The 24,202-nt window shown below is 42.6% G+C and overlaps 1 protein-coding gene across 3 annotated transcripts in view; it reads left to right on the top strand.

Annotated features, from left to right (window-relative positions):
- Positions 1-24,202, top strand: part of spdl1 (spindle apparatus coiled-coil protein 1) — an 85,524-nt gene that overhangs the window by 23,653 nt on the left and 37,669 nt on the right. For all 3 annotated transcript variants that reach the window (XM_077578494.1, XM_077578493.1, XM_077578495.1), the window contains 3 exons: positions 10,019-10,213; positions 10,317-10,457; positions 22,632-22,730. In XM_077578494.1, coding sequence (XP_077434620.1) covers positions 10,019-10,213; positions 10,317-10,457; positions 22,632-22,730 — 435 coding nt within the window. The remainder of the gene's footprint in view (positions 1-10,018; positions 10,214-10,316; positions 10,458-22,631; positions 22,731-24,202) is intronic.

The raw sequence follows: 24,202 nt of genomic DNA, 5'->3' as shown, positions 1-24,202 counted from the left end.
GAAGCTGTACGACATGGCGAGCTACGTATACCGAGACCGGGCCAAAAAGGAGATTGCTTGGAGGAAGATTGGTTGGTTTATGGTTTTATTGAACATATAAACATAAAGAAAACACCTTTGCTTAATATTTATTTGTTCTTGTTTTATTTTTTTTGTAGACACTTGTACCCCTTATCTTATAAGGACACTCTCTAACTTCAAACAGCTTCTGAGTACTGTGACAGAGTAATTGTTATGTACTTTACACATTATTTGTGCTATTTTAAATTCAACTAAGTCATAAAATGTCATTGTATTTGATTTAATAAACAGAATGAGTTGGTTCTGTACATTTTGATCAATTTATAATTCTTATGGCTCTTTTTTACAGTTTGAAAACAGAATCGGTATTTGTTTTATATGTGTTTCCCCAAATTTCCACACAATAGGTCAGATATGGTAATAATAGTGAACAATTTAATGTGTATAATGATTTCTTATTCAGGTCATCCTTAGTTTTAGAGAGTATCCTTATAAGTTCTGACCTTTTCCTTTTGATATTATCTGTGTGACTTCCAACATAATTTTTCATCAATAACTACTCCAAGAAAAAAAAAATCATATACTATTTCTATTTCAATTGAATTTTTACCATAATTTTGACCTGTTGTGTGGTTTGTCTAGTACCAAAAACTATAAAATTTGTTTTATTTAAGTTTAATAATAATTTATTCATATCAAACCTATTTTTTTAATGTGTTTAGTTCATTCTCCACAGTAGTCAGAAGCTGCTTCAGGTTCTTTCCTAAACAGTAGAAAGTTGTCATCGACAAAAAGGGACACTTTTGAATATTTTGGAGACACAACAAATATCATTTATATACAATAGCGTAGCACATACCCTTGGGGGGGACTCCATGAGTAATCTTCAAATCATTTTTCATTATTCATTTATATGCCAAACCTCTTATGCCATATCTTTCTAATTTATTCATTAGTATAGAATGATCTATAGTATCAAATGCTTTTTTTTTTTAACTCTTTCACTGCCTCTGACGTTTAAAGACGTCAAGTAAAAACCTACGGAGCACTGCCAATGACGTCAAAAGACGTCATCCAATGATTTTTTTTTTTTTGAAACGGGTAGAGGAAACCCTTCCGCATGTCTGGTGAAAGTTTCCAGCCTGTCTGTTGTGCCTAATGACTATTTTTGGCCCCTAGAGGGCAGCGATGACTCTCTTTTGACAAGATCGGGTGGGCGTCAGTAGAGGCGGAGCTAGAGCGTCGAGCAGGAGATGAGAATGGAAGACAAAGGAAAAATGGCGGCCGGTCGCGAGGAGCTCACGCCCGAGCCGTTTTTTTCAAAGACCAAAAGCATCGCTGAAAGAGCACATTGTTGACGACGATGATCATCATCGATGATGAAGATGAGGGTGGTGACTCCGTGGTTGGGAAGCATTGACGCGGCAGTAGAAGACGTTAGATGGAGCTAGATGGAGCTAGATGGAGGAGGGAACGGGCAATGGCGAGCGTTTGCAAGCAGCTCTACACTTACAAGACGAAAGGCATCGACCAACGCTAAAATAATACATTGATGACGACGATGATCATCGTCGATGATGATGAAGGTGAATCCGAGCTTGACGGCGAAATTGGAACCGCTGACGCGGCGGCCATGACGGGTTTCATAACGCGGAGCGCAACCGAGCACGCACAGGCGGACGTTCGATCGGACGACGGAGAGTGCCCCGAGTCCAATGCATATTCATCGGAGGAAGTGTGTACAGTCTGCTACTTGCTTTTTATTCCCCGGAAAAAAAGGCCGTCAAGAAAGTGTAACGTTTGCACGCAAAACGGACCAATGCGAAAGTGAAAGTAAACTGTTGTGCGAGTCCTGGCGTCTCCTTGCACGCAGGAGAGCGTTACAAAAGGAAAAACTGTATTTGAAACATCCACATAATTGTAAGTAGTACCACAGTTGCACACATTTGTAAATAATTTGCGAAATTGTTTTGTCAAATTGTTACACTGTTGAATGGAAATAAACGTATTTTGCAATCAAAAAACACTTTTTCATTGTTGGTGAAAGCGTTTTACAGAAGTAAAGCACTATTTAGGTGTTTGTGGCATCATTCATGGACAAAAAGAAGTGTACAATTCACTAGAGTGCATGAAATAACATCGTTTCACAAAAAGCTCTTTTTCTCCGTTTTTTGTTTCAAAACAGAGAATTTCGGTGAAAGTAACCATTTTCTATTGTTGATTACTGAAGAACGGAATAAGGTAGAAACAAACTTTTTTTTCTGATGAAAGCTGAGAGTCCAGTCTTTCATTTGGTAGTATGTGTGTTTCCATAGTCCAAACACAACATTTTCTGTGGACCTTGAAAGATCACTCAAAATGCTTAAATCGGCTGGCAGTGGGGACAACCCGTTTCTGAAAACGTCTGGCAGTGAAAGAGTTAAATCTATAAAAATTCCAACAGTATTTTATTTATTTTTTTACCTGTTAGTAGATATTGCTTCTACGAGTTCCATGAGGTGGTCCGTTTTTCTCTAAATCCACATTGATTTTCGCTTAAAAGCTTATGTTTTTCAATAAAATTGTCCAGTAATGTATAATTGAAAGTGCATTTTCCATTTTTATATTTTTGTTGAATTGATCGTCCATATAATAGTTGCAAGTGAAACTGCAGTAATGATTTTTGTAGAAGTGATTGTGTCTGGGCCCAAATTATTCTTAGGGTCAAATGTTTTGTAGTCAGCGTATTCAAATGTTTTCAAGTCCATATTATTTGTGTTCATCATGTTCATCTTTCATCGTTTTATCGTTCATGTACTTGCGTGACAAGATAAGCATGGAGGTTGGCTTATCTGGTGAGTTTGTTGAAGTGTGAAGCAAGCTATCAATGCTATAATAAAGTTAGCACCAACCAAAGTGGAAATCTCTCCTCTTTCTCCGTTGCCATGTGCTGCAAAACAGATCCCATTGGAGAACCCCGTGAATAAACACGCGCAAGACCAGCGCGTTGTCGTAATATTTTTGCTTTGGTCTGAACGTAGCATTAAGCCCTCATCTCACAGAGCGGCGCACGTAGTGAGATTTGCTTTATCGGCCGGCTTCGTTCAATGTTGCACTCTCTCAAACCCTCTTTATGTTCTGTAAATGTTTTTCTTGTCACATTGGGGTGACAGATATGCCTGATAATACCTAGCATTTCAAGACATATAGCAATAGTTAGTTGGACCCCCAGAGTGTACATAATAACATTACCAGTAAAATGAGGTCACAACAACGGTGTTTAGATTTATTTTATTTTTTGGGCACCTTCATTAACTCTTTGACTGCCATGGACGTTAAAAGACGTCAAGTAAAAACCTACGGAGGGCCGCCAATGACGTTAAGACGTCATCAAATTGCGGCCAACATGGCGACCGGTTGCAAGCAGCTCACGCTCGAGCAGTTTTCTTCAAAGACGAAAAGCATCGACCAACGCTAAAGAGCACATTGATGACGACGATGATCATCATCGATGATGATGATGGTGACTCCGAGGTTGACGCTGAAGTTGCAAGCGTTGACGCGGCGGCTATGACGACGTCATAAAGGTTCACCGGCTAGCGATGCTAACACCGGAAAACGCGGAGCACAACCGAGCACGCTCAGGCGGACGTTCAATCGGACGACGAAGAGTGCCCCGAGTCCAATGCATATTCATCGGAGGAGTGGGTACAGTCTGCTACTTGCTATTCCCCGGAAAAAAAGGCCGTCAAGAAAGTGTAACGTCTGCACGCGAAAGGAGCCATCACAAGTGAAACTAATCTGTTGTTCAAATCCTGCTGCGTCTCCTTGCACGCATGGGAGCGTTACAAAAAGAAAAACTGTATTTGAAACATCCACATAATTGTAAATAGTACCACAGTTGCACACATTTGTAAATAGTTTGCGAAACTGTTTTGTCAAATTGTTACACTGTTGAATGGAAATAAACGTATTTTGCAACCAAAAAACACTTTTTCATTGTTGGTGATAGCGTTTTACCGAAGTAAAGCACTATTTAGGTGTTTGTGGCATCATTCATGGACAAAAAAGTGTACAATTCACTAGAGTGCATGAAATAACACAGTTTCACAAAAAGCTCTTTTTCTCCGCTTTTTGTTTCAAAACAAAGCATTTCGGTGAAACTAACCATTTTCTATTGTTGATTACTGAAGAACGGAATAAGGTAGAAACAAACTTTTTTTTCTGATGAAAGATGAGTCCAATCTTTCATTTGGTAGTATGTGTGTTTCCATAGTCCAAACACAACATTTTCTGTGGACCTTGAAAGATCAGTCAAAATGCTTAAATCGGCTGGCACTGGCGACATCCCGTTTCTGAAAACGTCTGGCAGAGTTAAGACGTTCACCAAGTTTTTTTTTTTTTTTTTGGGGAAACGGGTGGAGGAACGCCTTGGCCAGCTGTGCTGAAAGTATCAAGCAGATCTAGTTAGTATAATGACTATTTTTGGCCCCTAGATGGCAGCGATGACTCTCTTTGGACAAGATCGGGTAGGCGTCAGTAGTAGAAAACGTGAGGCGGAGCTAGAGTGTTGAAGGGACAATGGCTGAGAAAGCGAAAATGGCGACCGGTGGCAAGCAGCTCACGCTTAATCGTTTTTTTCAAAGAAGAGAAGCATCAACCAGTGCTAAAGAGCACATTGATGACGACGACGATGATGATGATGGTGACTCCGAGGTTGACACCGAAGTTGGAAGCGTTGACGCGGCGGCTATGATCGCGTCATAAAGCTTCACCGGCTAGCGATGCTAATGCCGGAAAACGCGGAGCACAACCAAGCACTTCTGCTCAGGCGGACGTTCAATCGGACGATGAATCCAATGCATATTCATCGGGGGAGTGGGTACAGTCTGATCACGGAGAAGACACTGGTTATGGACTACGATGCCACCATGAATGGAGCGGATAAGATGGATCAGGACATCTCTTACCACCCGGTATAGGAACTGAAGGACATGAGGAAGCCAGACGTAACACCACTGTAACGTCACCGTATCATGATCCTGAGAGTAGACTTGATGGCAACATGGCCAAACACACACTGCAGTATATACTTGCTATTCCCCGGGAAAAAGCCAGCAAAAAGGTATAGCGTCTGCAATCGAAGTGAAACTAATCTGTTGTGCAAATCCTGCTGCGTCCCCTTGCACGCATGGGAGTGTTACAAAAAGAAAAACTGTATTTGAAACATCCACACAATTGTAAATAGTACCACGGTTGCACACATTTGTAAATAGTTTGCCAAATTGTTTTGTCAAATTGTTACACTGTTGAATGGAAATAAACGTATTTTGCTATCAAAAAAACACTTTTTCATTGTTGGTGGTAGTGTTTTACAGAAGTAAAGCACTGTTTAGGTGTTAGTGGTATCATTCATGGGAAAAAAAAGGTCTCAAATTCACTAGAGTGCATGAAATAATATCGTTTCACAAAAAGCTTGATTTCTCCGTATTTTGTTTCAAAACAGAGCATTTGGGTGAAACTAACCATTTTCTATTGTTGATTACTGAAAAACGGAATAAGGTAGAAACAAACTTTTTTTCTGATGAAAGATGAGAGTCCAATCTTTCATTTGGTAGTATGTGTGTTTCCGTAGTCCAAACAAAATTTTCTGTGGACCTTGAAAGATCAGTCAAAATGCTTAAATCGGCTGGCACCCATGGCATCCCTTTTCTGAAAACGTCTGGCAGTCAAAGAGTTAAGCACTGAGCCAAGGCGATATCTATATGAACCCGTGTATACTCATGCCGATATTCGTGAAATGGTAGAGAGAGAGAGAGAGAGAGAGAGAGAGAGAGAGAGAGAGAGAGAGAGAGAGAGAGAGAGAGAGAGAGAGAGAGAGAGAGAGAGAGAGAGAGAGAGAGAGAGAGAGAGAGAGAGAGAGAGAGAGAGAGAGAGAGAGAGAGAGAGAGAGAGAGAGAGAGAGAGAGAGAGAGAGAGAGAGAGAGAGAGAGAGAGAGAGAGAGAGAGAGAGAGAGAGAGAGCAACTTGATCATCTGTAGCCCTGAGAGAGTTGGTGTCTTCTTTTCCTTTCGGCTTTTCCCTTTGCCACAGCGAATCCGTTTCCTCCATCGAACCCTGTCCTCTCCATCCTCTGCTCTCACTACCTTCATATCCTCTTTAACTCCATCCATAAACCTTCTCTTTGGTCTTCCTCTAGACCTTCTGCCTGGCATTTGGAAACTCAGCATCCTTCTGCCAATATACTCACTATCTCTCCTCTGGACATGTCCAAACCATCTCAATCTGGTCTCTCTGACTATCTCCAAAGCCTCTAATGTGCTGTCCCTCTGATGTACTCATTCCTGATTCTATCCATCCTGGTTACTCCCAAAGAGAACCTCAGCATCGTCATCTCTGTCGTCAACACTGTCTTACAGTCCTCATACATGTCTTGCACCACTTGATCATACTTCTTTGCTACTCCAGACTTCCTCATACAAAACCACAGTTCCTCTCTGGGCACCCTGTCGTAAGCTTTCTCCAGATCTACAAAGACACAATGCAGCTCCTTCTAACCTTCTCTGTACTTCTCTATTAACATCCTCAAAGCAAATACTGCATCTGTGGCATGAAACCAAACTGCTGCTCACAAATGTTCATCTCTGCCCTCAGTGTAGCTTCAACTACTCTTTCCTATAGCTTCATTGTGTGGCTCATTAGCTTTATTCCTCTGTAGTTGCCACAACTCTGCACGTCTCCCTTGTTCTTAAAAATGGCCACCAGCACACTTCTCATCCATTCCTCAGGCATCTTCTCACTATCTAAGATCCTGTTGAACAACCCAGTCAGAAATTCTACTGCTACCTCTCCTAGACATTTCCATACCTTCGCAGGACCAAGTGCCTTTCCACACTTCATCCTCTTCAATGCCCTTCTCACTTCATCCTTTCTAATCTTTGCTACTTCCTGGTCCACAACAGTCACCTTCTACTCTTCGTTCTCTCTTATTTTCATCATTCATCAACTCTTCAAAGTACTCTTTCCATCTTCCTGTCACACTACTGGCATCTGGCAACACACTTCCATCCCTATCCTTTATTACCCTAACCCAGACATGGGCAAACCCCGGCCCGCGGGCCAAATATGACCCGTTATGCGTTTCAATCCGGCCCGCCGAACTTATCCAATAAGGCTAGAATTGATTTTTTTTTTTTACTTCAGCTCAGTGGCCGAGTGGTTAGAGTGTCTGCCCTGAGACTGGGAGGTCGTGGGTTCAATTCCCGGCCGGATCATACCAAAGACTATAAAAATGGGACCGATTGTCACTCTGCTTGACACTCGGCATTAAGGGTTGGAATTGGGAGGTTAGATCACCACATGATTCCCGAGCGCGGCGCTGTTGCTGCTCACCGCTCCCTCAGGGGATGGGTCAAATGCGGAGAACAAATTTCGCCCCACATAGATGGGTGTGACAATCAGTGGATCTTATCTTATCTTATTGGATTTGGATTTGGACATTTACAGCAGGAGACGGCACGGTTTTGTGTTGAACACAGTAATAATGCCCTGATAGTCCAGAGAATCTGTCAATTATCTTTTGAAAGAAAGCAGGGACAAAGAGTTCAGTCTATCAGTCAACATTGTGGCACTGTTGCGTGTTTTGATCCTTTTGACAGCTGAAGATAGTCTTTCTACATGTTGTCATGGGTGAGGTGAGGAGCGCGCATGCAGGAGACTGTTGATATTGGTGAATACATCAATTCGCACAATTTCAAACCCATTGTGGCCCGCAAGTCAAAAAGTTTGCCCACCCCTGCCCTAACCTGTTGCACATCCTTCCCATCTCTGTCTCTTTGCCTTGCCAACCTGTATAGATCAGTCTCTCCCTCCTTACTATCCAACCGAGCATACAAATCATCGTAAACCCCTTGTTTGGCCTTTGCCATATTTACTTGCCCCCTACGCTGCATTTCCCTGTACTCCTGTCTACTTTCTTCAGTCCTCTGTGTCCCACTTCTTCTTAGCTAACCTCTTTCTCTGGATCCACTTCTGCACCTCCTCATTCCACCACCAAGTCTCCTTATCTCATTTCCTTCTAGATGACACACCAAGGACTGTCCTACCTGTCTCCCTGATCACATTTGCTGTAGTCCAGTCATTTGGAAGTGCCTCCTGACCATCCAGAGCCTGTCTCAACTCCTTCCTGGAAGTCATACAACACTCTTCCTTTTTCAGCTTCCATCATTTTGTCCTCTGCTCTGCCTTTGCCGTCTTTGTCTTCCTCACCACCAGAGTCATCCTACACACCACCATCCTACGCTGTCTGGCTACACTCTCACCTACCGCTACTTTGCAGTCGCTGATCTCCTTCAGATTACACGTCTAAACAAGATGTAGTCTACCTGTGTACTCCTACCGCCACTCTTGTCGGTCATCCTATGTTCCTGCATCTTCTGGAAGAAAGTATTCATGACAGTCATTTCCATTCTTTTTACGAAGTCAACCACCATCTGTCCTTCTGCGTTTCTCTTCTGGATACCAAACTTGCCCATCACCTCCTCATCACCTCTGATTCCTGCACCAACGTGCCAATTGAAGTCTGCACGAATGACAACTCTCTCACTTCTAGGGATGCTCTGCATCATTTCATCAAAGTCCAACCAAAAGTTTTCCTTTTCCTCCAGCTCACATCCTACCTGTGGAGCATACCCACTAACATTTATCATCACACCTTCGATTCTTAGCTTCAGGCTCATCACTCTGACACTCTTTTTACCTCCAGGATGTTCCTTTTTTTTTTCTTCTCCAGGATGTTCCTAACAAACTCCTCCTTCACGATAACTCCTACTCTATTTCTCTTCCTATCTACACCATTATAGAATAACTTGAATCCTGCTCCTAAACTTCCAGCTTTGCTCTCTTTCCACCTGGTCTCCTGAACACACAATAGCAGACGCTATACCTTTTTGCTGGCTTTTTTTTCCGGGGAATAGCAAGTAAATACTGCAGTGTGTGCTTGGCCATGTTGCCATCAAGTCTACTCTCAGGGTCATGATACGGTTATGTTGCGGTGGTGTTACGTCTGGTTTCCTCATGTCCTTCAGTTCCTATACCGGGTGGTAAGAGATGTTCTGATCCATCTTATCCGCTCCATTCATGGTGGCATCGTAGTCCATAACCAGTATCTTCTCCGTGATCAGACGGTACCCACTCCTCCGATAAATATGCATTGGACTCGGGGTACTCGTCGTCGTCCGATTGAACGTCCGCCTGTGCAGAAGTGCTCGGTTGTGCTCCGCGTTTTCCGGCGTTAGCATCGCTAGCCGGTGAGGCTTTATGACGTGATCAAAGCCGCCACGTCAACGCTTCCAACTTCGGCGTCAACCTCGGAGTCACCATCATCATCATCATCGTCGTCATCAATGTGCTCTTTAGCATTGGTCGATGCTCTTCATCTTTGAAAAAAATTCTCAAGCGTGAGCTGCTTGCAACCGGTCGCCATTTTCGCTTCCTTAGTCATTCTCCCCTCAACACTCTAGCGCCGCCTCACGTCTTCTACTGACGCCTACCCAATCTTGTCCAAAGAGAGTCATCGCTGCCATCTAGTGCCCAAAATAGGCATTATACTAACTAGATCTGCTTGATACTTTCAGCACAGCTGGCCAAGGCTTTCCCCCACCCGTTTCCCCCCAAAAAACATAGTGAACGTCTTTTAAAGTCTTTGGCGGTCCTCCGTAGGATTTTACTAAACATTATTTAACGTTTTTGGCGGTCAAAGAGTTAAACACAAATTGTTTTTAAAGAAAAACACATTATTTCTGTGACCCCAGCCAACTTGCCTGACTACTTTTGTCTCGACCAAAACCAGACCAGATCTTGTGTCACGGGACGCTGTCAGTGGTAAATGAGTGCTGATTGCACACCACTTTAGGTGAGGATACCATACAGATTAATGTCCAAAAACCCATACTATCCCTTTAAAGGGCACTCTTTGTATAAGTTTTTACTCTCACATATTGCTTTTTTTTCCTTATAGATGATGCTTTTGCAATCTGCGCTGGATGAATCACAGCTAATTGAGAAACAGCTGAAAGAAAAACTTGAGTTACAGACCAAGGTGCTGAAAAATAAGATGGAGGAGCTACTGGTTCTGAATGAAGACACTCAGAGTTCATCAACATCGGAGTTACTGGATTTGCAAAAAAAAATTCTGGAGTTAGAGAACGTAAAGGTGAAGAAGACATTTATCTTGTGTTGCACACAAAATGAGAATGTACTGTATGTTCTATGACATTTGAAATATGTCGGGGGTTTTAATAGTTTTTGTCCCGCAGTTGGAATTGGAACTGGCACAAAAGGAATCCCTGTACAAAGAGCAGCAGCTGCAATTGACCAATAGCAGTTTACAACACAATCTCAAGCAAACCACAGAGAAAAGAGACGAAGAAGTTGCCACCTGGTATGCAGCATTAGAGGTAAATATTATTCAGTTGTCCCTACTATTTTGCAACTTTTTTTTCAGACCGATGCCAGTACAAGTATTCAAATCTTCAGTCCTCACTGCTATGCCAATTGCCGATGCCACTTGTACTTTTGATAAATAAAATTTCCCCAAAAAACAATGACAGATCATTTTAAAAAAGGACCTATATATCCTAGTAAAGAAGTTTTCCTTAAAGTTGCATGAAATTAATGGCAATTTTCATGTTCTTTTTTTCCATTTGTTCATAAAATACAGACTTTGTATAGAACACATACTTAAATGAATAAATAAAATGAAACAAATAATCCAGTGGCCAAAAAAGTCCCAATCCAAATATGTGGTTGGACAACTTATTTTCAAGAAATACACTGAAGTCCAAATAATTCAATTGAATACAACACTGCATCAAGTAAAATTTAGGAACACCTAACTTTTAACCAGAGTTTTGGCACCACAAGTTTGTCACTGTTTAATTCAACTCTGGTGTCTTAGTATGAACACTGGGTTTATTTATTATTAATTCAAAATATTGGCATCTACACGTTAATTTATGTACATACTGTTTATATCTGTTTATACTGTAAGTGCTTTCACATTGCATGCCATATTCTTGAAGTACTGTATTTGACTGCATTTGATGTCATCTATTTTATATATTGGCAATAGAGTGGCACTCCAATGACTCAATGTAACGTTGCTTGAGTGCGTTCATGTCTCTGCTCTTCTCCATTTCGCTCCCAATTAGTCGAATGCGTAATCAAATACAACAAACCGGGAACAAAATAATTCACACTCCACTTATTTTCAAGGGAAGTGTCAAAAATGCGTCACAACCTGTGTCTGTTACTCTGTCAATAGTCAGATTTTTTTCTATGTATAACTGTGATTTCCTACAGTGTGCCTGTTCATTGAACGCACCTTGAGTCCACTGCAGGAATGATTGCTGCTTTTTCTTCTGCTTCTCCGCGAAAAACCTTTGCTCGTTACAAAACGTTTCTAAACTGAAAATTAAAAAACACATTTGTGTTCATTTGTTAATTGAGGCAATGCCAATGCTGTTACGTTGCTTCCATTCTGCTTGCACGCTCCCATAGAGCCTTAATTAGCGCGTCATACTTCTCAACGAGGAGTGAATGGCCAGCGAGCACTACACTTAATCAGCTTTAGTGAGCTTAATTAGAGCTTCATGCTTCTCAACGAGGAGTGCACGTCCAGCGAGCGCATCAGTGCGTGAAGCCATCTTCCTGCGCCCCCTCGCACACACGCTGAAAGAGGCGTGTCGCCTACTTAAGGCGTTTTCCACATATCAGTAGACAAGCGGCCATGCATGTATGTGTACCTGCCTTTAAAACAGAGTTGGCGGGCTGTGTCGTATTTTTTTTTTATACTTAAAAAATACTAAAAAAAATACCGATACTAAGAAAAATGATACCAAGCTTTTTTTGAAAACATCAAGGTGTACGGTACTGGTACCCGTATCCCGTGCAACACTACTGGAAACAAATCCGAATTACTGCCGGCAACGTGGACCAAACACTGGTTGTACAGGGACCGAACAGCCGCTATCTGAGAACTCGATACCCCATTCTCTTAAAGCACCCCCTACAGGACACCCCAAAGGATACGGTCGAACGCCTGCTCCAATTCCACAAAACACATGCAGACTGGCTGGGCAAATTCCCATGCATCCTCGAGGACCCTGCCGAGGGTGTAGAGCTAGTTTACTGTTCCATGGCCGTGATGAAATCCACACTTCTCTAAAATCCAAGATTCGACTTCCCGACGGACCCCGGACAGCACCCCTGAATAGACCTGCCCAGGGAGGCTGAGGAGTATGATCCCTCTATTGTTGGACCACCACCCAGGTCTGCCAATCCAGAGACACTGTCCCTGATGTTCACACAATGTTGAAGAGGCGTGTCAACCAGGACACCCCACAACATCCTGAGCCTTTAGGAACTATAAACAGTGTTAATGGTGCACTACTTCCCCCTCCTGAGATGCCGGATTGTGGACCAGAATTTTGTCGAAGCCGTCTGGAAGTCATTATCCATGGTCTTGCCAAACTCCTCCCATGCCTCAGCCACCGCCGAAACTGCGTTCCACCTGGCCTGCCGGGATCTGTCAACTGCCTCTGAAGCCTCACAGGCCAAAAAGCTTGACAGCATCCTTAACCGCTGTCCACCAGCGGGTGCGGGGATTGCCGCCACGACAGGCACCGACCCCCTTACGGCCACAGCTCCCATCGGCCACCTCAACAATGGAGGCGCAGAACATTGTCCAGTCACACACTTTTTTTTCTTTCTTTTTTTCTGGAGAGCTCAGTATTGTTCATTCGGTAATTTTACCGATTTGACATGCCATCATCATCCATCCATCCATTTTCTTAACCGCTTCATTGCTCTCCTTTTTTATTTTGTATGTGGGTGAGTATGTGTATGTGCGTGCGTACGTGTGAGTGTGTGTGCATTCATTAGTTCACCAAAAACATATTTAAAAAATCCCATACCGTTCACCTAAACCGAATACTTCCAGCCAGAGTTGTGAGGCCATCAGGAGACCCGAGGAAGGACCAAAGAAAAGAAAGGAAAGTGAAATCCAGCACCGACCAGACACCACCCACCGGGCCACCAACCAGAGTCCTTCACCAACCCCAGAAACATCTAAATTCCAACAAATCAGGGAGACCTCAAGAGACCAAAGGAGAGACTGAGGAAAGGAAGGAAGGACAGACAAAGCAGAGTGAGATCCACAGACACCAGCCTCCACCGATTCAATGACCTGAGGAAGAAGCAGATTGTGTCGGAGTTTCGATAGATGCTGGTGTGGTGGATCTGGCATGCATGAAAATCTCCACCAAAGAGGGGAGCCGTCGACACCTGCCAGGACAGAGCAAGCGCAACACCTCAGGGCCCCCCAGGCCGCGGCAGCGCCAAAGGACGACCCCCGGGTCCCGCAGAGGCCACCGGCCGGAGAGCAAACCCAGGAGCAGGAGCACCCCAACACGGCCCGCACCCCAACCCAACGCAGCAGGACTGGGCACTGCAGGCCCGCCAGGCACCCCACCGGTCCACAGCCCCCCGGCCCACACCCCCCATCCACCCCAACCCATTCCCAGCCACCCCCAGAGACCCCCCCCATCCCCAGGTCGGATCGGCATCTTCCCCCGCCATAGGAGCCAACACACCACCAGGTGGTGATCACTTCATAGCTCTGCCCTCTCTTTTTACCAGAGTGTCCAAAACATGCTGGCGCCAATACGATGACACAACTACAAAGTTGATCATCCAACTGCGGCCTATGGTGTCCTTTTTCCAAGTGCACATATAGACACCCTTGTCCTTGAACATGTTGTTCATTATGGGTAATCAGGTGACGACCCTGGTCTAGTTTGTACGTTGATGGAAGCTTGTGAACAGCAAATGTAAATAAATACCTACTTGAAGACTTTGAGTGACTGCTTGTGACGTGAGGGGGTTGGCACCCTAGCTTTGTGTTGCGTCCTGCGCAACCGTAGCATAAATTGGGCACTCTTCCCTAGTGTGTTTTTTTTTGTAGGGCTTGTTTGATTGGTAGTTTTAGGTTAGGGTAATGTGTGGGAGGGATTCGAGACAGATGGAAGGCATACTCGATAACTTTGTAGCAAAGCCTTTGTGGGATAAATTGGAAAGATTCACCTAGTCTGAACTGTTGGGTGTGGCTAATTGCTATAATATTGAAGTGGACCACGGTGCCTGGAAAGCAGAATTGAACAGGAGCTGGGTGGAAAGCTGGTGGAGAAAGGTGTGCTTCCCCTGCAGCCAGTTAGCAGAGATCAGCCTGGTGCCGGTGTAGAGCCCAAGCCTGCTTCTGAGTTTTCAGGTATGTTCTCTGCAGATCTTCGCTTAATCCTGAGTGGTGGTCTAGAGTGGTGGGCCCGGAACCCGCATCAGATTCACCTCAGCTTCCGGATTGACTGAAAGATGGTGCAACTGGCTGGCTCAGCGGTATTTTAGCTCTTTTTAACTCTTTGTATTTTATTATTTGTGTAATGACTGGCAGGGGATAGACAATGACTACGTTTATATGCAGTCAATATTCAGGTTAAGATCAGAATTCCATTTTTTTTTTAAAACATTCGAGGTAACCCGTTTACATGCATGGCGGTTTGTTACTGTCGTTTACATGGTCAATTGTGATTGATCGGAATGTCCCGTATGGATGGTGACGTGCGGACAGTGTAAATAATGTCATTTTTGCTTTTAACTTACTACGTTCAATAAAATACATATTTGTCACTCCCCACGTTAAATAAAGTAATCGGTTTCCTCCTCGCTCGCTTAGTTGAGTGGGACGGAGCTGCGAATATAACTAATTACTACAAAGACCAAGATTCCCTGCAAATTCAAATAAGCGACGAAGAAGAAAATGGAGAGCGCGCACAGCGAAATACAGTGCACTGTTCAATCGAGGTATTCCGAATGCGTTTAGAGACCCAATGTTGATCTTTGACTGTCCTTTTATCTGGGTAGCTTCCTTTTTTCTTTTGGTCTCTTCAGTCATTCATAGAATAAAGTACACTTTCTAAACCCTTGTATGCCTGAATAGATATTTGCAATTTTTAATTTTAGCCTTTTAAAAACTTTTACTGATTTCTCATTTTTTTGTGTATTTACTACCTCAAAATATAGTTCTGATTACTTGTATAGTTAACCACCTCTGATGTTTCCTGTGTGTGTTTACCTCAGACAACCAAAAATGTAAATTTTTGTATGCAGTATTCGTTCATTTGTGTTATTTATTTGCATGTGAAAAAGTCTCTTATTTTTTATTATTAATAATGTTATAATTTATTTGCAATTATGTTAATAAATATATTTTTTATGCCTTTTTAAAGTTATCTTTTTTTTTAATCCCTGTGGTATCAAAAATTATATCGAATATTTTCCTGGGTATCGATATCGAATTTGAAGTTTTAGTATCGTGACAACCCTACTTGGTTTAAAAGCGTTATAACACAGTCATTCACTAGGGACCTACCAAAATTATGTCGCTTGTATCAAAGGGATAAGAGATATCAAAGGGTTCAAGGGCAGTAGCTTCTTGCTTGCTGTGTGAAGTCAGTTTTGTGTAGAAAAAAAGTAGCCACTTACAGTACTATACTGGCTGTGGCCATATATCACACAGTTACCTAATGACGACACTGAGCAAAACTTTCAAACATCGCATGTGATGCTTTTCTTCACCGAGATGAGAGTATAAAAGCATTTGAAATTGTAAACTATACTTTGAATGTTGGAACTATGACAGGAAAAGGTAGAGATCTGGTTGACATGATGCAGAGGAGGAAGGGTGGACATACTGTGTGTTCAGGAGACCAGGTGAATAGGGAGCAAAGCTAGAAGTTTAGGAACAGGGTTCAAGTTGTGCTATCATGGTGTATATAGGAAAATAAATAGAGTAGGAATTATCGTAAATTAGTTTTTTTTAGGAATGTCCTGGAGATTAGTGTCAGGTTGGACTACTGTAATGCGCTTCTAATCGGGATTCCTTGTTAAAACCTACAAAGGCTTCAATATGTAAAAAACACCACTGCCCGGATCTTGATGAGTGCGAAAATATGAGCACATCACCCCAATCCTACGCACTCTGCACTGGCTTCCCATACATGTCCGTACCAAATACAAAATTCTCCGTCAAGCCCATCACTGTCTGCACGGTGTAGCCCCCACCTACCTCAGATTTACCAAAAAGATTTAATGTTCTAAGAGTCTACCAAATTTGACCTTCGAGATGCCATGGACTACTGAGGAAAATACATTTATAGTTGAGGCATATTTTCGGCTGAAGTCTATCCACGCAGCTTAATTGTAATTCAAAGAACGTTTCTGATGTCGTGAATTTTCTGTCCACTCAATGATCTACATATGGGTCAGTAAGTTCAGAACCCATGGGACTGTGCATAACCTCAATGGTGAAGACACTAACAGACAATCACTCTGGACGACCAAAATCATCAAGGACACCACACAACGTTGATACATTCAAGAGACTCTGTTGTCCGCAGCCCAAGCAAGTCTGTGCGTCGGCGAAGTCAGGAGCTTGGAATTAACCGGAAGTCAGTGCTGAGAAATTTGATCGCAGATCTGTCTGTGTCTCTACCATTAAGTTAATGCGCAATCCCATGGGTTCTGAACTTGTTGACCGATCTGTAGATCATTGAGTGGACAGGAAATTCACGACATCCGAACCGTTCTTTGAATTGCAATTGAGCTGCGTGGATAGACTTCAGCTGAAAATATGCCACCCATCCATCATCTAGCGCTTATCCGGGGTCGGATCGCAGGGGCAGCAGCTTAAGCAGGGAAGCCCAGACTTCCCTCTCCCCAGCCACTTCAACCAGCTCCTCCAGCGGGATCCCAAGGTGTTCCCAGGCCAGCCGAGAGACATAGTCTCTCCAGCGTGTCCTGGGTCGTCCCCGGGGCCTCCCGCCGGTGGGACATGCCCGGAACACCTCTCCAGAGAGGCGTCCAGGAAGCATCCGAACCAGATGCCAGGAGCCACCTCAACTGGTTCCTCTCAATGCTGAGGAATAATGGCTGGACACTGAGTCCCTCCCGGATGGCCGAGCTTCTCACCCTATCTCAAAGGGAGAGCCGGAAATCTGTCTCAACAATAAATGTCTTTTCCTCAGCAGTCCATGGCATCTGGAAGGTAAAATTTGGTAGACTCTTGGAACATTAATTATTCTAGGTATATCTGAAAAATAGAAAATAATTGATTATTTCTAAAGTTATTCAAGTTTAGGTGATGACAGTTTTTTTGTGTGTCACCCTGTATATACTTTTAAAACAATGCCAATGGGGGAAATTCATTACACAAAAAATAAAATAACGCTGATTTTTGAGGGTCTTATCATTGACCAAAAAGCTTTACACGCTCATCACACCTGGCAAAAAAAAAATCCATATGCAAAGTTTTATTATGCCATTTTCAACAAAATTCTGTTTCCAATGTGCCACTACCCCAACCTGCAAGTACCCCAAAGTGGCCCGGGCAGCGAGGGCCCTTTATATTTGCCCGCAGGTCTAGTTATTATTATTATTACAGAGTGATGAGCCTGAAGCGAGGGATCCAAGGTGTGATTATCAATGTTTTTAGTGGGTATGCGCCACAGGTAGGATGTGAGCTAGAGGAAAACTTTTGGTTGGACCTTGATGAAATAATGCGTTGCATCCCTAGAAGTGAGATAGTTGTCATTGGTGCAGACTTCATGGACACGTTGGTGCAGGAAACAGAGGTGATGAGGAGGTGATGGGCAAGTTTGGTATCTAAGAGAGGAACGCAGAAGGACAGATGGTGGTTGACTTTGCAAAAAGGAGGGAAAGGGCTGTTGTGAATAGAAGAGGCAGGAACATAGGGTGACATACAAGAGTGGAGGTAGGAGGAATACACCTGTAGATTGCATCTTGTGTAGACGGTGCAATCTGAAGGAGATCAGCGACTGCAAAGTAGTGGTAGGTGAGAGTGTAGCCAGACAGCATAGGATGGTAGTGAGTATTATGACTGGTGGTGAGGAAGACAAAGAGGGCAAATGCATAGCAGAGGACAAAATGGTGGAAGCTAAAAAAGGAAGAATGAAGGAAGAGCGTTGTATAACTTTCAGGAAGGAGTTGAGACAGGCTCTGGATGGTCAGGAGGTGCTTCCAGATGACTGGACAACTACAACAAATGTGATCAGGAAGACAGGTAGGACAGTCCTTGGTGTGTCATCTGGAAGGAAAGGACATAAGGAGACTTGGTGGTGGAATGAGGAGGTGCAGAAGTGGATCCAGAGAAAGAGGTTAAGCTAAACTAGAAGTGGGATACAGAGGACCAAATAAAGTTGACTGGAGTACAGGGAAATGCTGTGTAAAGTGAAAATAGAAGTGGCAAAGGCCAAATAAAGGGATTATGATGAATTGTATGCTAGGTTGGACAGTAAGGAGGGAGAGACTGATTTATACAGGTTGCCAAGGCAAAGAGACAGAGATGGGATGGAGGTGTGATGACATATGCCAGTAGTGTGATGGGAAGATGGAAAAATAGTACTTTGAAGAGTTTATGAATGAGGAATATGATAGAGTAGAAGAGGTGACTGTTGTGGACCAGGAAGTAGCAAAGATTAGTAAGGATGAAGTGAGAAGGGCATTGAAGAGGATGAAAAGTGGAAAGGCACTCGGTCCTGATGATATAATGTACCTGTGGGGGTATGAAAGTGTCTAGGAGAGGTAGCAATAGAATTTCTGACTGGGTTGTTCAACATAATCTTAGATGGTGAGAAGATGCCTGAGGAATGGAGAAGTGTCCTGGTGCCCATTTTTAAGAACAAGGGAGACGTGCAGAGTTGTGGCAACGACAGAGGAATAAAGCTGATGAGCCACACAATGAAGCTATAGGAAAGAGTAGTAGAAGCTAGACTGAGGGCAGAGGTGAACATTTGTGAGCAGCAGTATGTTTTCATGCGAAAAAAAAAGAGAGTACAACAGTATTTACTTTGAGGATTGTTGATAGAGAAGTACAGAGAAGGTCAGAAAGGAGCTGCATTGTGTCTTTGTAGATATGGAGAAAGCTTATGACAGTGTGCCCAGAGAGGAACTGTGGTTTTGTATGAGGAAGTCTGGAGTGGCAGAGAATTATGTTCAAGTGGTGCAAGACATGTATGAGGACTGTAAGACAGTGGTGAGGTGTGACGGAGGAGTTCAAAGTGGAGGTGGGACTACATCAGGGATCAGCTCTGAGCCTCTTCTTTTTCGCTATGGTAATGGACAGGATGACAGACTAGGTTAGACAAGAATCTCTACGAACTATGTTGTTTGCCGATGACATTGTGATCTGTAGTGAGAGCAGGGAACAGGTGGAGGAGAAGCTAGAGGTGTGCAGTTTTGCCCTGGAAAGGAGGGGAATGAAACTTAGCTGTGGCAAGACAGAGTATCTGTGTGTAAATGGGAAGTGGAATAGTGAGGTTACTGGAAGAAGAGATCAAGAAGATGGAGGAGTTTAAGTATTTAGGGTCAACAGTCGTGAGCAATGGAGAGTGTGGAAAAGAAGTGATGAAGCGTGTGCAGGCAGGCTGGAGAGGGTGGAGAAAAGTGTCAGGTGTGATGTGTGATAGAAGAGTTTTGGTTAAAATGAAAGGAAAGGTTTATAAATCTGTGGTGAGACCAGCAATGTTTTTTTGGTCTGGAGACAGTGCCACAGAGGAAAAGACAGGAGGCAGAGCTGGAGGTGGCAGAGATGAAGATGCCGAGGTTCTCTTTGGGAGTGACCAGGATGGATAGGATCAGGAATGAGTATATCAGAGGGACAGCACGTTAGAGGCTTTGGAGATAAATTCAGAGAGGCCAGACTGAGATGGTTTGGACATGTCCAGAGGAGAGATAATGAGTATTTTGGCAGAAGGATGCTGAGTTTCCAAAGAAGAGTTTAATGGATCTAGTTAAAGCTGCAATTTTCCCCCAAAAGTAACTTCATAATAAGCTTTTTATTTGACCATTTATGACTAAAATGCCTTCTAATTAGTAGATTAACACCTAAGCTGTTCACAATGGGTACTCCTGCAAGCCTCTGGCCAATAGTTTTCAGGCTGGATTCGGTTTAGAATTTACCACAGCCTGTCTGCGGATGTGACGTAATGTGCGTGGTGTGTATGTGAAGAACGGTATGTGCAGTTTAATTTTTTTGTCAGCAAGTGGCAGTAGCAATTCGAAATGGAATATTCTACATTTAGTAGCTTTAAAGAGGACATGAAGGTTGTTGGTGTGAGAACAGAGGATGCAGAGGACAGGCTTAGATGGAGGCAACTGATTCACTGTGGCGACCCCTGAAGAGAAAAGTTTGAATGGAAAAGAAGAAGACTCCCATCCATTTTCATTCACTGAAGCAACCCGCATCGCTGTTTTACCGGATTTTGAATGATGTTTATTCTGTGTGCAGTATTGTGTTCTATTGCTATAAAAACATGGAACCTACCAAAAGAAATATTAGTCATTTGTTTCATCAGGAAACTGAGTATATTTGTATCTGTTTCCGTTTTGTAGCAGTTTGTAGAATATAGCCAAGTTTCATCAATATCCACATTCCTGGTGAAAACACTGGCAAAATGAGCTTTGTTGCAACATGCCCCTGGCAGATCTAATATACTCTCTGCCACCTACAGGCCGTTTTTTTGTAATAACTACCATTGCTTTAAGCCGCCTCTTCATGTCAGCTGCATCAAAGCCTTCTGTATGCTCTTGCATAAAAAACAAACGAAAAAAAACATGTAGATACTTTTTTGGGAGTGATGGACAAAGTATTAAAAAACGTGTTTACATATTTATGGGTTTGAATGAGTTAACTATTGATTAATGCTCTCAATTACAGTAATAAGTGTATAGATGATTCCGTTGTTAATAATAAGCAAGAATTTTAAGGACTTTATGTAGCTTAGGAAAATTTTCTCAAATCTACGCTTTTTTTTTAGGTAATAATAATCATTAAAATTCCACATCTTTAATGGTAAATATTAATAGGCAAACTATAGCTGTCAGATAATTGTGATTTCAAAACCAGCACATAAATCCATCCATTATCTGAACCACTTATCCTTAGTGGTATAAATTACATAACTTACCTTTTGTCACAATGTAATTAAAGTACTGGGGGCAAGAAAGGAAGAGATGTATAGCTAGTGTTTGCCTTGGGCCTCTGTTACGACCTCTTTGGCTCAATAAGTGACCACAACCTATAAAGGACAAATAAGTGTAATAAAAAACAAAAAAACACAAGCTTTATTTTGCCCAATCAAAAAGATGTTTAAACGAACAAACAAAATGACTGGAAACTCTGACCAAAATGAAAATAAGTGGTGCCAACACTACCAAACCCAGTTGAAGGCTGTCTGATCCAGTGTTGTCCCCCTAACCTAGAAAAAGACAAACATCTAAATCAACAAAGGAACAACAAATTAATAGGGCTACCGGCAGTCACCAGCCCCAACTAAAACAGGAAAAACTCCAGCATGCTACTCATGAGCGGAGCTCGGCAGCTGTGGGAAAAAAAAGGCAAAAGGTTAAATAATACAAAAAAAGACAAACCTCACCATTGACAATGAGCCATGTCAAAAGTAAAAAGCGCACCACACTTACTCACTATTCCCTTATTTATCATCCTGATGACCGATTGCTACCAGTTTTGGATAATCAAAAGAAAACTGGAGCTCCTAATGGTGGCCAGAAGGAGTGCAGGCTGACAATCAAGGCCACCCGTAATAGCCTCAAATAAGCAACAGCCCTGGGTTGAGCCAGCGCATCGCAAGATTGCTCACATAACCAAAGTGCGATTAACTGCTTGTGCATTGATGAGCGCAGCTAGTTGCCACGAAATCTAATAACAATTGCACAACACACTAGCCTCGGCATCTAATGTACGTTGCGATAATATGCTTCAATTCAGTGTGGATAGAGGCTGTCACACAATCGGCTCTCTCTTAGCCAGTAGATTTTGATGGATGTTGCACTCCCAGCTTCCCGAGTCCCCAACTCATTGAAGACTTTTATGAAATGGTAGTAAGACTAAAGCCTTCGGGTGTGGCGACAACTTCGATTTTTTAAAAATATCAATACAATCGGTCTTACAGGCATAGCGAATTCAATGATTTCCGCAATATGTGGCAGCTCAATGTTGTGCCAGTTACTAAACGCCCATTTTCAATTTTGATTTCCATTGTATTTGAGGCACAAAATGTGAGTTTTGACTTATAAATTGCAATGTGAGTCTACTTTTTTAAAGCATTGATGTAGAACTCTGGCCTTGTCACATCTAGCCAACCCTCTCAAAACATGCCAGTGGTATCGCCTTGTTTACAAACATAATTAGTTGCACAGGTGTCGCTTCTTTAGATGAAGCTACTCTGTGGTGTTTTTACTGTAGGCTGTTATTGTATGCGTTGGGTAATTACCATTGTCAAATTTTTCAAATACAAATTTTATACAGTTTTACTTTCAAACTGCAGTCATTTTTTGTTGTTGCTAAAATTCATTATAGTTTTGCATTGTTCAAAGTCTCCTCTACAGGTTATAAAAATGGTGTTTTACAGAGCTGTTGTTTTTAAATGTCAAAACAGATGGCATAAATATTTTTTTTCCCCCTCTCTTCTATGCTACAGAAATCTCGTGAGGTGAACCACGAACTACAGGTCCATTTGGAAACTCTTCTACATCAGGCCCAGGATCCAACCAGCAAAGGCAATTCTCTTTTTGCTGAGGTAAAAGTCAAATTACCTACATGTGTGGGATTTTTTTTTCAGTTCCAAGACAGATCATAAATGTCACCCCAGAAAAAAAAAAAATAATTAAATGCATGACAATAACAAGACATTCATGAAAATACTATTAACTCTTTGACTGCCAGCCGATTTAAGCATTTTGACTGATCTTTCAAGGTCCACAGAAAATTTTGTTTGGACTATGGAAACACACATACTACCAAATGAAAGATTGGACTCATCTTCCATCAGAAAAAAAAGTTTGTTTCTACCTTATTCCGTTTTTCAGTAATCAACAATAGAAAATGGTTAGTTTCACCCAAATGCTCTGTTTTGAAACAAAATACGGAGAAATCAAGCTTTTTGTGAAACGATATTATTTCATGCACTCTAGTGAATTTGACACCTTTTTTTTCCCATGAATGATGCCACATACACCTAAACAGTGCTTTACTCCTGTAAAACACTACCACCAACAATGAAAAAGTGTTTTTTGATAGCGAAATACGTTTATTTACATTCAACAGTGTAACAATTTGACAAAACAATTTGGCAAACTATTTACAAATGTGTGCAACCGTGGTACTATTTACAATTGTGTGGATGTTTCAAATACAGTTTTTCTTTTTGTAACACTCCCATGCGTGCAAGGGGACGCAGCAGGATTTACACAACAGATTAGTTTCACTGCGAGTGCAGACGCTATACCTTTTTGCTGGCTTTTTTCCGGGGAATAGCAAGTATATACTGCAGTGTGTGTTTGGCTATGTTGCCATCAAGTCTACTCTCAGGATCTTGATACGGTGACGTTACAGTGGTGTTACGTCTGGCTTCCTCTTGTCCTTCAGTTCCTATACCGGGTGGTAAGAGATGTCCTGATCCATCTTATCCGCTCCATTCATGGTGGCATCGTAGTCCATAACCAGTGTCTTCTCCGTGATCAGACTGTACCCACTCCCCCGATGAATATGCATTGGACTCGTCGTCCGATTGAACGTCCGCCTGAGCAGAAGTGCTCGGTTGTGCTCCGCGTTTTCCGGCGTTAGCATCGCTAGCCGATGAGGCTTTATGACGCGATCATAGCCGCCGCGTCAACGCTTCCAACTTCGGTGTCAACCTCGGAGTCACCATCATCATCATCGTCGTCATCAATGTGCTCTTTAGCACTGGTTGATGCTTCTCTTCTTTGAAAAAAACGATCAAGCGTGAGCTGCTTGCCACCGGTCGCCATTTTTGCTTTCTCAGCCATTGTCCCCTCAACACTCTAGCTCCGCCTCACGTCTTCTACTACTGACGCCTACCCGATCTTGTCCAAAGAGAGTCATCGCTGCTTTTGAAACTTGAAACTGCTCAAAAACTTGGTGAACGTCTTAACTCTTTGACTGCCAGACGTTTTCAGAAAAGGGATGTCGCCAGTGCCAGCCGATTTAAGCATTTTGACTGATCTTTCAAGGTCCACAGAAAATGTTGTG

Source organism: Vanacampus margaritifer, chromosome 10 (assembly GCF_051991255.1).
Source record: "Vanacampus margaritifer isolate UIUO_Vmar chromosome 10, RoL_Vmar_1.0, whole genome shotgun sequence".
NCBI classification, from domain to species: domain Eukaryota; kingdom Metazoa; phylum Chordata; class Actinopteri; order Syngnathiformes; family Syngnathidae; genus Vanacampus; species Vanacampus margaritifer.
Note: the sequence above shows the minus strand (reverse complement) of the source record. Positions and strands in the feature narration are given on the sequence as shown.